The 16,719-nt window shown below is 30.0% G+C and overlaps 1 protein-coding gene across 9 annotated transcripts in view; it reads left to right on the top strand.

Moving 5' to 3' along the window:
• The window catches only part of LOC107438641 (transcription factor Sox-13), a 555,886-nt gene that overhangs the window by 523,563 nt on the left and 15,604 nt on the right, over positions 1–16,719 (top strand). For 8 of the 9 annotated variants that reach the window (XM_071182379.1, XM_071182380.1, XM_071182382.1 and 5 more), the window contains 2 exons: positions 13,043–13,153; positions 14,576–14,743. In XM_071182379.1, coding sequence (XP_071038480.1) covers positions 13,043–13,153; positions 14,576–14,743 — 279 coding nt within the window. The remainder of the gene's footprint in view (positions 1–13,042; positions 13,154–14,575; positions 14,744–16,719) is intronic. The other variant, XM_043048099.2, reaches the window with a different exon arrangement.

Genomic DNA, 16,719 nt, shown 5'->3' with positions numbered 1-16,719 from the left:
AGGGGGCGATTGTGAGAGCATAATCTGTTTTGCGGGGAATAAAGTGGTTTTTCCAGCGGAATCCCCTCCCTACCAGAAATCTTTATTCGATTAATCTGGTTTAACGTGACATCCCCTGGTGGTTTTGATTTATTTTGTCAATTTTGATTTGACCATAGCAATCCGATTTTTGTTGGGGGAGGAATAATGTATTTACAACACTCGGAAACAGTTAACTCTTTGTTGGCTACTTCACAAATGTTCAATCAATCAATATCTTTTATCACATCTTGACCAAATTTAAATTTTGGGTAGTTGTAGCATTCCTCACTTCGGTAGTAGATCTACTCCACACCTAAACTTATTATTTTAACAGAGGACCATCATGTATTTTGTAGTATCAAAAGAAAAAAATAATAATAATTCAAAATAATGAATGCATTGTTAAACATGGTACTGAAACTTAAATTTACCATTAATGAATGAAAATGAATATTTCAGTTGTTAAGTTAGCTTTTGCTGTCCTGTAATTGTTTATATGAATGAAAAGTCATGTGAAACATATTCAAAAAAATTCAGTGACCACCAATGTTTTGGCGATAGGAACCCATATTGGATGCCTTCCGCGTTTTTCGAGTCAACGGAAAATTATTACATACCTTATAAAATGAAACCAAATATCAAATTATTTTTAAATCCTTAACTTCAAACTATTTCAATGTCGTGCCCTCGTTTTGGAACATAAGTTTATGTATGTATTATAAATGATTGAAGTTATATGGTACAATAATAAATGTAAATGATTTAATTTAGCTGTTTTCGTAAGTTAAAGTATATATTACAAATGGTTGAAGTTATATGGTACAATAATAAATGTAAATGATTTAATTTAGCTGTTTTCGTAAGTTTACGTATATATTACAAATGATTGAAGTTATATGGAACAATAATAAATGTAAATGATTTAATTTAGCTGTTTTCGTTATTGCATAGTTTATTTTAAATGCGTTGACGCAGACTTCGTATTATAAAATAATCAGCGTCCAAATAATTTCTACAAAATTACTTTTTCTCTCTGTCACCAACATCAATCCATAAATTATTTTATGGTAACATTTTTTTTTTCCTTGGAAAACACTAAAAGTATTAATTGTATGAAATATTTCTCGTTATCTTTATGTCACTTTTGTTTTCAAAGTCAACTCAGGAAAACTTAATTCTTTTTATTCTTAATTTATATTCTATTCGTGATATTGTTATCATTCAACTTTCCTTTCTTCTTCTGTGAATTTGTGTTCAACAATAAAAATTAAAACGTAAGCAGACTCATCAAAATTTTAATTCAACTTACAATAAATATTAAACGTTTTATCTGTTGTCTTCTTCTTTTCTGAAGTGCACTTCTTAATTATGAGAACGAACGAGTGCTACTGCATAGTTTTTAAACAAAATTATTTACAACTTGAAACAAATTTTTGTAACGTTATCATCTTAATCTAACTCTCAAGATAACATTCGAGACAATACTTACTAGCACGTGCTTGGCCTGCGCATGCTTAAATACCTCAAGTACTTCAATTACGTTTATTAACTGTCTGTGAGGCAAGTTTTCTCCATCTGAATCCAAACCTGTTCTAAAACAAGCTCTGCTGCACCCTGCAAATCTAAAACCCGAAGATCCGATTAATTAATTCAAGCTTCCAGCTTGCAAGGAAGCCTGTGTGTATTTTGTGCCATTCTCATTTTCAAAGAAATGAAACATGATCCCTTAATGAGATTTCCTAGACCACGACCTCAACCTTTTTTTTTTTTATTTCATTTATTATTGTTATTTCATTCAACTTTCGTCTCCAATTGGAATGGTTTGTCAATGCCGTGCTGAGGATACCGTATTTCTTTATCTGTTTTCTGTCACGGTTTTTGTTTGCTCCGGTCATTTTTTGCTTTTGCAGTTTGATAGTGAAAATTAAAAAGTGAAGTTTTTGGGAATCGAGACAAATTAGGGTTTATTAGCGTCCTTTATCGTCTACTGTTTCCCAAGATGGGGTGCCGTATTTCCAATTTAGGAGTGCCCAAAAAAGAATTCCGACGTGACCTTTGCTTTTCTTTAAAAAGTAAATAATGCGATATAATTACATATATTTGTTTTTTGTTCATTTTTTTCCCTCTCTATAAGGAATCACAGTCGGGAAAGAACTGTTTATATCTAATTTTCTTTAATGGGGTGTTGATCATTTATTTAACTTGATTAAATTAAGTGGTACATTTATAATCAGTGGGAAGATTGTGGTGTTTACAGGTACAATTGAGTTCAATTTCGCAAAAAGTAGTCTATAACACTTAATGATACAAGTTAGGTTTAAACTGTGAAAATGATGTATTGTTTAAAAACATAAGCGGCGCAGGTTTAAATTTAGCACAGGAGAGAGGAGTTTACAATGGTTTTCAAAAATTATCGACAAAAAAAAATTAATTATTTTTCTTTAATTTGTTAATTATTAGTTTAATCTGTTTTTTTTTTCTTAAATTTTTTCTTACTGAGCTGAATTTAAATCGATGGTTATTCATATTTTTTTTTATTTGTCTAAAAATATTGGGGTGGGAGTACTTAAATATTTATAATTAATACAGGGGCGAATACCAACCCTTTTTGTCGTCAACGACGCCCATGTTAAAAAAAAGAAGTATGGAAAAATCAATATTTGATACTAAATAGTACTTTTATGAATTAAAGCATTAATTATAACATAATTTATTTATGCCTATTATTAATTTTATAATTTTAAAAAAGCTTTCTTTAAAAATTTTTAAACATAAAACATATTAAAATATCAACATGAATGCGTTTATTCTTTTCTTTTTTTTCCTCTTTGGTTACTTAGTTCTTTTTACCAAAGTAAAAAATTAAAATTCTCAAAATTTGACTTTTTAATTAGATTAAATAATCTTAATTATATAATCATCGAAATAATGGACATTAGCGAAATGAGCAACAAAACAATGATTATTTTACTATTATATACATGAAATAGTTTACAAAGTGGCTGGAAATGGAATATTAATACCAACTCCTTCTATATAAGGGAGGTAGATAGTTTGTCTCCTTTGGCTTTACATCTATACATCATACCCCACTGTGACAACACCGTTTCCTGTGATTTCTCCTTTAATTTTTTCCCCTAAATCCTCCCACTCCACAAATGAGGGGATGCTCAATTCTCTTATGTGTCACCTCCTGACCCTCTCAGCTTCCCTCATCATTTCATGTGATGCGATCCCCCCAAAACGCAAGTGTCTCCCTTCTGCCTGCATAGGGATCCCTAATGTCGGCTGACACCTTGACCTTGACTGGGGATTCTGCTTCTCTTTCTTGCTCTTTTTTTTTCTTCTCCTCTTCATATTGTTTACTTTTAAAACTACTTGTTATAGATACTTTTCAAGGAAATTGTTCAAAAACAATGTCCGCTGATTTTATAAATACAACGTGGGATTTTTTTTAAAATAAAGTTCAGTCGTTGTCTTTGATTACTTTCTATATACTAAAAAAATTCATTGTTATATTCTTTTTTATCCTTTTCCAAGACTTGATTAATGTTTGTTTTTTTTCTGTCGCTTGTTACAACAAGAAAATAATACAGTATTATCTTGTTTGTTTTTTGTTTGTTTTTTTCAATTTTAAAACTGAATAAAAAAAATTTTTTATTTTTGCTTGACTTCTTAACTTTTCTAAATTGATGCATCATCTTGAGCTGTAACTGGTCATGTGACCAAGTCATAACTTAATTCATTATTAATAAGTTAATACATTATTAATAAGTTAATTAATAACTTATTATTAAATAAGTTAATAATAAGTTAATTAATTGATAATGGATTTATAAGTTTTATTGGATCCTTAAATTTTTACAAATGAACTTTGATAAAAATATTTATAGTTACTTCAGCTTAATAATATTGAATGCTTAATTAGGTTTTTTTTATTTACTATGACTCCATGACCAGCTGAAATGAAAAAAAAAAAACAAGTTTTCGTTATTTATAATTATTATATAAGAAAGTGAATTGGCTTAATTGATAAAGAATTTATAATTTATTTATTTTAGTAATTTTTTTAATCTTAGTAAAAAGAAATAGTTGAAAAATATAACGGGGGACCGGAAAGTAATGTCGCCTCGATGCATTTGATATTAAGATTTAATTTTTATCAATAATGTATTCACCTAAGTCAGCAAAAACCTTTCAATGCCTGATAGAAAAAAATGAATTAGTTTTTAAGACTAACGAATATTTAATGAGTATTTAACGACATTACTTTTCGGTCCCCCTAATATTTCCCAGTTACCTTTACGTAATAATATTTAATTCTTTATCAGATGTATTAATTTTGCTCCTTATCTTATTTTTGGTGATCCAGTAGCAAGAGCCATAACCAGTTTCGTCATGAACACATAAAACATATTTAATATTATTTATTTTTTTTAAATTGAAATTTTAAAATCCTTTAGACGTCTTGGCGATTGTAGTTGACGTGACAGATCACGGAAATATCCCCAAATTGTTTTAATTGATTGTGGATTTATCTATTTTTATTGATGGCGTTGATCTTCAGTAAATAAACAATGTAAAAAAAATTAAGCTACCTTCACTTGTAATAATATTGAATTCTTCATTTGATTTATTCATTTTACGTGACATCTTACCCAATCTGAAGGCGATCCATTATCATCCACAACTAGTTCTATGACCAACTCATAAAACATATTTATGTTATTTTCAAACACTTCGTTACTTATAATTACTATGACAACTCCAAAACATTTTTCTTACTCTCTTTTAAAAAAAAAAAAAAGAAGAAGCCTAGTTGCAATATTGTTTTAACTGCTCGTTACCTGTATGCAAAAAGTTATGAGAAGCCATCGAAGAAAAAGTCCCGTTCAGTTGTTTTTTCCTCAAAATAAGTGCCCTTGTCTGCCAAACACATTATTTCGTAAAAAACCGTCCCGCGGGATCTTCTTTCAGCAGTTCCTTTGGAACGTCCATTGTTGCTTTATCATCAGTCATAGCTGTTTCCGCACTAATTTAAATGTCTTTTTAAGAATATATAAGGGCTAGCTAGAAAAGTGTAACACTTTCGGAAACTCGTTGTTATACTTGGCGCCGGATGTTCTGCTCACAAATCGTTTTCTTTTTCTAGCAAACACACTTATTCTTCTTTTTTATTTCTGTTTCCTGCTGTTTCTTTTAATTGTAATAGACGGATTGTTTTCACGCTGTTTGCAGAGTCAAGGAAATAATCTATCTCAGCTTGCACTTCTTCTTTTTCTGCATGGCGATGAGAAGATATAGATTTTTAATCTCGTGTTGTTTTTTATTCGATAATTTTATTTAAATCCTAATTTTGAAATTGTTTGAATTATTTCTCAGCTTGCACTTCTTTTTTATGATGATGAGAAGATATAGAATTTTAATCTCGTGATGTTTTTTATTCGATAATTTTATTTAAATCCGAATTTTGAAATTGTTTGAATTATTTCTCAGCTTGCACTTCTTCTGTATGGCGATGAGAAGATATAGATTTTTAATCTAGTGTCGTTTTTTATTCGATAATTTTATTTAAATCCAATTTTTTTGAAATTGTTTGAATTATTTCACATCTTGCGCTTCTTTCACTTTATGGCGTTGAAAAGATATAGATTTTTAATCTCGTGATGTTTTTTATTCGATAATTTTATTTAAATCCAATTTTTTTTTTTAATTGTTTGAATTATTTCACATCTTGCACTTCTTCTTTCACTTCATGGAGTTGAAAAGATAGAATTTTTAATTTTATATTTTTTTATTCAGTAATTTTATAACAATCCAAATTATGAAATTATTTTTATGAAATAAATTAAAAATATTTCTTTAACTCAGAATCGCAATAGATTTTAAAAAAATTTAAATTTTTTAATTTACGTAAATTTCTATTTTGCAATATTTAGATAATTTTAGAAATTACTGAAGAAATTATTATTTTTTTTAACATAAATGTGCCAGTTATTGATTTATTTAGATTTTAATTATGGAACTTTTAAGTATTTTTGCGTTGTATTTTTTTAAGACACTAATACAAAAATAGAATTTTTTTGCATAAAAATTTGTTAAACAATCTGTCGGTACGTTTTACTTGCTAGTTAAGATTTCAAGATTTTGGCAAATGTTAATCATAGAATTTATAAACTACCTTGAATTATTATTATTTTTTTTCAATTTCTAAAAATTGAAAAAAAAATGCAGAAGTTAAGAATGTTTTGCATAAGAATTTATAACTAACTAAACTAACTAAGATCAACTCAATCAATATTCCCACATCATTTTCTCTATAGTAAATAAAATTTTCATTGGCCACACTGCTTAATCTTCGATAGCAGGAATTTATACCTCAACCTTTTTATACCTAAGGATCACTAGTAGATTATTGAATTAGTGACGGACCACATAAACTAATATGAATGAAAATCTGTGTAGGATTAAACTACATATTAAGATAATAAAATTTTGCTGTCGCACTTTCGAAAATAATTAAATCTTAAAAAGATAGTTTTATTGTAGTTACTAAGAGCGAATTCAGTAGAGGTTTAAGTTCACATGAAATTCCATTATTCATTTGAAAGATATTTTATAAAGAATACTTATAATTAATTACTTAAAAAACATATTTTTAGGAATTTGCAAAGCGGATTAAAAGGGCCAAACCTATAATTGGGTTATAATTCTTGGCATAAACTTGCATTTCGTACAAATTTATTTTGTTTTTCTTAATAAGACTAATCTGAATGTTTATTTTTTATTATAAAAACTAATACTTCGAGGACCACTGATCGCGAATCCCAGTTCTGCAGGAGTAATTAAATCAATTTTAGCAATAAAGATTTTTAATTTGATTAACTCCTTTTAATTGTAAGTCGAAAAAAATATTCCATCTAATATTTAAATTAAATAATCGTTCGGTCGTCTGCGCAGTGTTGCTCGTCTGCGAATATTCTTGATATTAATTCAAGAGATAAAAATAATAATAATAATAAAAACATTTTCACGGTGTTATTAACCTTTTGATTCATTTTAAAGTACTTTAAAGTCCAACTGTCAAAATAAATGTCTTCATAAATGTTAATTTTGTCTGAAATTTTTTTCGAACCCGCAAAAGATTTTTAAATGACGTAACTAAGAAGATACGCCGAAGTCATTCTTCGAAAATCCAAACGCGTGCCGAAATCGTGAGTGGGCATGGAGCACGTTCGTGGGCTGGATAGATACCCTGAAGGGAAATGATCTTTATTATATTGTTTCCGCCATTTTTTTGACTTCGAGGTCAAATGTTCGCCTTTTGTGTAAGATATCCCCCCACTTTGCACACCAATAAAAGGAATAAATGGTTATGCAATAGATGCTAATATCCTCACATAGGGTGGTGCAAAAATTTGCATTCTTCAATGGTGCTTTTTTGCCCCCTGGTGTGCAATATTTTCAAAGTTCTAAGGCACTAGAGGAAGTCTCCTGCGAATGGAATTTTCGAAAATACATCAACAGTGTTTTGTATTTTTTTTTTACTCCAAAGAGGTGTTTTTTATGTATATAATTATGCTCGATTTTACTGATTTCACCACAGATGGTAAATATCTTTCCATATTGTTTCTTTATAGAATCCCATCCTGTATAAAAGCTTTTTTTCTATAGGATCAGCCTGTATTCAATACATAGACATTCGATTTAGCGAACATTCTTCATACCTTGATGAAATCGTTTGGGCACTATTAAAATCTTGCCAGATGACCTGAGAATTTACTGAGGAATTTTTAGTATTAAGTATTATTATTATCAATTTAAATTTTTAGTATTGTAAGAAACTGTAGTATTTTGATTAAATTCGAGAATTTATGAACTAATAATGCATTCTGAGATTAACAATGAGTCCGTAAGCTAATAATGCCACTAGAATTTATAATGATTCATAAATAGATAAATTAGCTCTTGTTTATTTAGAACAGTCGTGTGCAATATTTCTAAATAATATACGTGAAGATTCCGCATCGTGATCTGCAACAAAAGAAGAAAAAAAATCACAAAAGAGAACCGCCATCGTTGAAAATTTCTTTGGTGACTGTAGTTGGCGAGATAGATCACGATGCGGAAATATCTCCTAATAAGCTTTTAAACAAAATATAATAACAAAGAAAAAAAAATTAGTGTGGTGAATGTGATGCTATGGAAAGCCCGGTAGGAATTCAAAAACTCATAGCAAATTTATTTTCTACAATTTTCGAATGTACGGAAAGGAGGAAGGTTTGCTTATAATTTGTCTTCCTGTGAGGAAAGAAATGAATAAATGTTCTGGTGCAGTGCCTATGAAAAACAAAAACACCATAACTGCCATCGATTCCTTTGAAATTCGCCGCTACTACCCACAAACGGCAGGAACAGCAGCCAGGAAAAGAGTGTTTAATAAAGCTCCGAGAACAAAAATTCTAAACGCACTATTCAAAAAAAGAACAAGAGAAGACATTCATTCTTCGAAAAATCTGAAAGAGAAGATGAAAGCTCTCCTCCTTTCCAACCCTACTGCCAGTGTCCATGTCCATGCAAGATGTCTTTTCCTAGAAGTGGAACTACCCATCCCAGATATCTCAACTGCTTGTTCTAAACTTAGAGAAAATAATAAGCAATTCCCTTTTTTTCCCTTCTTCGCCAACTCCTCGAATGTCTGCCAGACAAAGCACAACTCTGTCCGATATCGGAAGCGTGAGGTTAGAGGTCGACCCATCCTTCTACAAGTCGGAAACAAAGGTTTCCATTGTAGCATCGTTCTCTGACAGACTTATGGTGGTCGGTGACGTCACAAACAATGATTGACTAGTAACAGCTAGTTGCTGCTTCTGCCTGCATACCACATGATAAAAGACACTAAAAACTAGAGAGACACTCATTTTCGTGGGGAATGATGGAAGAAAAAAAAATTCCAGATTTGGATTTTACTGTCTTTTTCTCTCACCCGAAACGGAAACGAAACACCGGGATTTGTCTTTTCCTTTTTTTATTGTTCATTTGGCGACAGAAATGGGAACGAGTGTTGTTAAGGGATTTTTTTTCTTTCCCTTACGATGATATTTTTTCATCTCACTCCCAGCGTGGGAAAAATTATTATAAATTGCAAAGGTACTACGATATTTTTTTATCTCTCATACTCAAGGAAATATTTAATTTACCAACTATTTAACACATTTGCCGTGAACAAATAATTTTAGTAACAATCTGGAAAAAAAATATTATATTACTAATGAGTTTTCCAATCAAAAAGACCCACCTTTCTAAGTGTCTGATGATCTTTTTAAAATATATGCAATTGTGAGTACATTTGCTCACACAACCAATTTTATGAATGCCAACCTTTCTATTTGTCTTGACGATCTTTTTAAAACTGGTGCCAATTAATAATTTTGAGTTTCTATGACGTTTGCTCACGCAATCGACCAATGGTGCAATTTTATAACGGCCAACTATCTGTCCGACGATCTTTTTAAACTTAATGCATCTGTGAGTACTTTTGTCGTTTGCTCACACAATCAATTTTATAAATGCCAACAATTCTGTTCATCTTGACTATCTTTTTTAAAACTGGTGCAATTAATAACCATGAGTTATGTCGTTAGTTCAAAACAATCAACAAAATTAGAATTTTATAACATTTCTATTTGCCTTAACGGTATTTTTCAAATTGATTCAACTAATAACTAAACGTTCCTATGTTATTTTCTCACACAATTAACGCAAGTCGAATTTTTTTAAATATTCACCTTTCTAATTGTCCCGACGACCTATTTAAACTTGATGCAATTAATAACCCTGAGTTTCTATATTGTTTGCTCAAACAATCAACGTAAGTCGAATTTTATAAAAATGGCTACTTTTCAAACTGTCTCGACTATTTTTTTAAATTTGATGTGACTGACAGCAATAACTTCTAACGTTTTATGAAGTCTTAATTATTAGTAGTTCGAAAGGTGCCCCAATTATAATAGATGGAGTAATTTTAAAAAAATGGAGTTGATTATAAATTTTTAAAAAAGTTTCGTATAATACCCAGTTCTGGCAGATATGACACTACAAACAAACGCCAATGAACCAAACTAAATTGAAATTAAAAGGATGGAACTTTTATGCATAATTTAAACAATTAATTCCAACTTTATGAGCAAGAAAAGAAAAGATTTTGTATTTAATTATTGGTACTTATATCTATTAATCAATATTAAGATCGGAGCTTTTATTCTTGGTTAATAAAATATATTTCCAATTTCTACAAAACATTCTAATGAGCTTTTATGGCATTAGTATTTTGAAAAGTATCTACTTTTTTGAGAAAAAAATTTCTTTCATCAGTCATCGCAAAGCGAGAAATAAAAGAATAATTGTGAATGTTATGCATTAATCTGATTAAGTATTTCCGTTTGACATTTCAAAATATCTGTATCGTCCCTTTGAAGTTAGAAGCACAAAAAATTGAATTGTGATTAGATTCCTAATCACTGAATGTTGATTGATGTTATTAGGAACATCAAATTACGTCATCAACCACACTACGTGACTGCGCCCCGAATTCTTGTTAAAACAATCTCTTTTGTGTGGTCTTCCGTTCGAGTGTTGATCAGTTTGAAATGACTGAACACATTGTTTAAGGCGCGCATCCCCGCTGAATATAAACCACCAAAGAAAGTTTCTAACAAAAGTTTTATTATTTAAGCAGCGGAAATGGCGGCGTAAAAAAATAAGTAAGCAAAAACAAAGAATATAAACTTTCACCCTCTCTCACACACCACTAAGATACAAATGTGGCCACCAGTTTAATAAAAAAGTTTAAGAAAAATAATTCCTTCTTTGGAACAATGGCAACGCCAAACGATAATTTTCGAAGACATAAACATCTCTACATAGCTTGTAATTAGATTCCACTGGTGCTCCGCAGAATTATTCTGTTGGATATAATTTCTCGTTGGAGGTCACTGAGGTCAACCGGCAAGTGGCAGTAAACTTAACAAAAAATCTTCGCGAGAGTCATTGTTTACCCTGGTTCTGATGACAGACAAAGGGCTAGCAATGGTAAAGATAAGCATTCCATCATTATGAAGAAGGAAAAAAAAGTTACTATCTCGTGATAATGACTTGGAGATGTAAGCATTATGGACTTATTTTTCCCTTACTCCCACACTCAGATTCTTTATTTTTTAATTCTTTTTTAAGAATTTGATATCGTTCTATCTTACCCGTAGACGTCCTATTGAAGTGTAATTATGTGTTGGATCAACAAAACGGGAGATACAGTTTACATTTTCTCAGCAATTTCTCAAAGTCGTAAATCGAGTTATACTCTTTATTTTGTTTTTTAGTAATCAGATACCCAAGAAAAGAAATAAATGTGTGGTTGGGTGGCTGTTTATAACCCAAACCCGTTAGTGTCATAATTAGACTGTAATTTTTTTTTTTCGCAGAAAGACAATTTTCGTCTCAGAAGTTTTGGTGTAAATTTTTACGATGCACTCTTACACCCACTAGAGTTCGACACAATGAAAACTTTGTGATATCCATGTTTACAACCCAAACAGCTGTGTTGCCCAAACCTCAAAGATACCCGAAAATCCATAAAAAGTTTTTTTAAGGTCAAAAAATAAGATGGAGCAACAGAAAGAAAAATGTTTCAAAACCAACAATCACGTTCGATACATTACTACAAACATTCTTAGAATATTTAAATTTGTTGATACTTTTCGTTTAAATTAATTTACTTTGATAATAAATCTGTGAACAGAAAAATGGTAGTTGACATCCATCCATTTTTACCACGAAATTTAGCCTCAGGTCCCTCGTTTTCTCAATGAAAATTAATAGTTGGCAAAATTTTAGTTTCTACAATTAATTTTTATTAGAATTTTCGTGACTGAATTTCATATTGAAATCCGGAATTTAGTTCATATGATAATGTGAATTAGCGAAATTCATAATGTCGAATTATAACTGGATATTCTGTAAAAAAATCTCGAAAAAAAATCTGTAAATAAAAGTTTATATTTGAACGATGCCTATGTAACTATGACAACACAGAATTTTACATTTAATCAGCTTTATTGAATTTATTTGCACCCATCTTAGTTAGTTTTTCTCAGATAAATTTTATTTTACAGTCTTTAATTCTGTAATCTAAATAAAATTATCTATCTTCTGTTATTTATATATGTAATTTTTTGTTCATAAGATTACTGACTAGTACTAGTACTGACTACTATTGAGACTGACTCTTAAGATTACGGACTAGTTTCATGTAATGTCATCGATTTATCAATATTATATTGACTATTAACCCCTTGGGGACGGGTGATTCAGAAAAGCATTCGTACAAAATCAGGATCAGGACGTAATTAAATAAAAAACGGTAACTTAAATGTAGTCGTTTCTAATTTGACAGACTTACTTTGCTTTTACTTTAATTATTGTTAGTTTAATCATATATATATAATCTATGTTAATTCAAAGTATAACTAAATAGTTTTATTTTGAACAAAGTAATGGTGAATTAAATAAATCAAACAATTATAACTCCGCCACAAATAAACTGTTAAAGAATTACTTTGATTACCAGTTTTATCTTTTTACCCTGGTTGATACGGTTTTATGCTGGCACGTATTTGTGACAGTCAGCGCGAAAGGGTTAATAATCAAATTGATCATGTAAAAAAAATAATTTACAAATTCCTGTTTGCAAACAACATAAAAGCAAACAACAAAAAGCAAACAACATAATTATTCAAATCGCCAATTTTTTGGAAAAATTTTATATGTAACCACCTTATTGTTTGCATGATTCGATTCCCTATACGATAAATTAATTCAATTCAATTAAATAAACTAGCCATGTAACTTGGTTTTAAGTAAATTTTAAGACTGCAATAAGTCATTATAAACTATCATGTTATATGAAGAAAAAAAATCATAAGAATAACGTGTTGATTTTAAATGCGATTTTCTTCATTTGCAGATGGCGGAGAATCTCGAAAGAAATAGCGCCGAACAAAGAGAACGACAAGCTCTGATTGAAAGGCAACAGCAGCAACTCTTTCATCAAGAACAGCAAATACACGAACTTGAGGTAACTAAATACCATAAACGTTTCGGCCTAAAATTTTCAATGACGGATTGCAGATTTTAGGCTTACCTTAAACATTTTAAATCAATTAATTGATCTAGAGATTTATCGTCAGGTAAATACGGTATCCTGAGGTACCCTAGTAACCTTTCCAGTACTTATTTGAAAACTAATTGTCGCAATTTTTTTCCTTTTGAGTTTGACGCAGTATAGCCGCATTCGGCCTTTACTTCCTAGAAGGGAGAAGGTCTCAACACGGGTTATCATAAACAATAAATTTGATTCTTTAGTGGTTCAAACGTAAGGTCATCTTCCATATAAACTCTCACTGCGCAGCTTTGTAGCCCGAATGTAATGACATCTTTCTTACTTTCTCCACTGCGCAATATATGTTTGTTGCGTCCCTAAGCAGTTAAAAAAAAAAAAAAAATGCTGTATATAACAGATATACATATATTTAACCAAAGCCGTAGAGTCTTAAAAGTTTGCTCGATTCTGTTCTTTTTTTTAATCTAATAAGTATTATTTAGACAAATATTTATAATTATATGACTCAAATTGGTATTATTACAATTATTTTAATTATAATTTATCACAAACTTAATATACATTTGAACGTTGTTGAGCCTTTGTTTAGTTGAACTTCTGAAAAAAAAGTGAGAATAATTTTGAAGCTATTGAAAAATTTATATTGATTGAGAAGTTATTAATAAGTTACTATTAATTCGATAATTTCAAAGACCAATTCATATTTAGCTGAGTTGCTAAGTTAATTAAGAAGCAATACAAATGAATACAATTCGTCATTTTTTATAGTTTTTTAGTTTATGGATATCCAATAAAAATGTTTTTGAATAAGATGACATTGTCTTATGGAAAATAATTCATGGTGTGGATATTTTTGAAGAATTTTCTTCTTGTGTGGAAATGCTTACATGTGTGGGAGTATGTGCCAGATATGGATATCACGTTGTTCTCGTGTTGCACGTATATTTTTTTTAAAATTTATATCTTCATTTATTGCGTTTTATAATTTAAATTAAAATATCATACATACTAAGCATACATACATACAAAAACATACATGCTAAAAATTGAATTGTATTAATTATTATTGGCATTTTTATATCATTAATATTTTTCTTCGATTCGTTAAAATTTTTTTTATTGAATATAATAAGGAGTCGAGGTCATAAGACTACTCAGAGTCGGAGTTGAAATATTCACCTACCGACTTCATAGCTTTAACCGAGAGCTACCGACTTTAACCGATAAACGGATATAACCGAGATGTACATTTCTGTATTATCTTTAAGAAAAATTTGAAATGAAATAATTTTCTGATCACTTAAACAATTTCGTCACAGTAATAAATTTCAAATTCTCTTATCAACAAAGAGTTTAATTAATATTAATTTTTTATAGCGTCAGATAAATGGTAATTCCATAAATAAGGGAATGATGGGATCTTATTTGCCTATGTTTGATGGCAGCCATTTGACTCTGAATCCACCTACAAGTAGTGCAGGCCCACTTAGGCCTCAACCTACCACTGCAATAAATAGGCGAACAGCGAATAATTCTCCTTCAGGGGTGAGTTGCATTTAAAACTTTCATACTTAAATTAATAATTATAATGAGAACACTTCTTATATTATTTTTTTTAAACCGTAGTTGAACATCGAACCTAATTTTGAGTTTACGTCTTCCAATGTCCAACTGCTTAGCCTTGGAATTTTGAACCCAATTCAGAAGACAAGGGAACTCCTGGATTAAGTATTGGGAGATATTTTTCCTTCGGGGAGGACTTTTTTATGGAATTAACCTGCATTTGCGTTACATGGAGAGAAAAACCTCCCATGATTAGCCTGACGGCAAGGGGGATCCGTCTACCATTGAGGATATTTAACGTCAGTTCTGTAGTCCGTGAATTCGTATCAAGCAGTCATGGCTAGTATTCGAACCTGGGTCTCCTCATTGGAAGGCGAGAGCTATATTTCTTAGTTCACCATGGCTCACACTTCATTTTTGAATATCGTCTCCCACTCATTACTTAGTTCATTGTTAATTTAGTAGGAGCCGTAGTGGTTCAGGGGTTCGAATCACAGCGATGACAGGTCGATACGAATTCCGCAACCGGCTTGCACGGACCACAGTGTCCTCAGTGGTAGACAGATCATTGGTTGGAGTCCCTTTGCCGTCAGGCTAACCATGGGAGATTTTCGTCTCCATGTAACGCAAATGCGGGTTAGTTCCATCAAAAAGTTCTCTACGAAGGCAAATTTCTCCCAAATTTTGATCTAGTTGTTCCCTTGACTTCTGGATTTGGTTCAAAATTACAAGGCTACGGAGTTGAACATTAGCAGTCATAAACCCCAAAAATTTGATCAGCTGTTCAAGGACGGTTATGAAATGAAATGATCGTTTGGTTATAGTTTTCCGAATTATTATTAAATTAACGCCACCGAATGAACAATAAGAAGACGCTATACCACGCGGGAAATGCTTCACGGCAAAATCTGTTTTAGTTACATTAGTTATTTAAAATTAAAATATTGGAAAAATGAGTTCAGGTAAACATAGAGTAAAGCATGAAGTTTCAAAAACTAAAAAATTCTTTTTTCGAAGTACCAAAAGGCAAACAAATAATAGCAGATTTACGCAGTGGAGAAGTGATCTTGCTATAATTTATTTGCATTTTAATATTTTGGAGGGAAAAAAATTTCAGCTTTTTGAAACTTTAATGGTTTATTTTGAGTTTAAATTTTAAATAACCAATGGAGAAGAAACAGAATTTCTCATGAAAAGTTTCTTCCGCTGTATAGAGTCCTTTTAAAGTACCAAAAGAAAGAGAAAGAAAATTTCAACTTAGAAAATGTTAATAGTTTTCAATAATTTAATTTTTGTATTTAATTCTGATGTTAGTATCACTTTTTATTGTAAATTTTTATGTTGAACAAGAATTATCTCTTCAATAATTTTTTTTTAAACTAATGAAATAGTTTTTTTATTTTAAGTTTTTATTTAACCCATTCAATAGACCTATTTGTTCGTGTAAACTGATAGTAAAATCAATAAATAACCAGTACATTTTTTTTTTAAATTTATGAACTTTTAAAACTTTTTCTACATTACTTAAGTACTCTGAAATCGGAAATATTCTCTTACGCATTTAATCAAGTTAATTAAATCCATAATTAAATAAAAATAATTTCTTTGAAGCTATCTTTTATAAGAATTATATTAATGTGAAATAATGCAATAGATTATCATTCTACATATGTAATGATTTAATTTGTCTCTAACTTTAAATATAAACATTTCATTTATATTTAAAGTAAGAGACAAATTAAATATAAACATTTAATTTGTCTCTTACATTTTAATATAATTAAAATAAACATTAATAATAGACATTTAAATTAGTCTTTTACTTTAAATATAAACATTATCATAGTTTAACACTTTTGTTTTGAAAAAAAAAAAATATTTTTAATGGAGCTAATAAAACTTAGAAAGCGTACTTTTACACTTCTTATAATCTTAAATAACAATTGTCTTTCTTCATG

The sequence above is a fragment of the Parasteatoda tepidariorum genome, chromosome 6 (assembly GCF_043381705.1).
Source record: "Parasteatoda tepidariorum isolate YZ-2023 chromosome 6, CAS_Ptep_4.0, whole genome shotgun sequence".
NCBI lineage: Eukaryota > Metazoa > Arthropoda > Arachnida > Araneae > Theridiidae > Parasteatoda > Parasteatoda tepidariorum.
The sequence above is the reverse complement of the archived record's forward strand: the minus strand, read 5'-3'. Positions and strand labels throughout refer to the sequence as shown.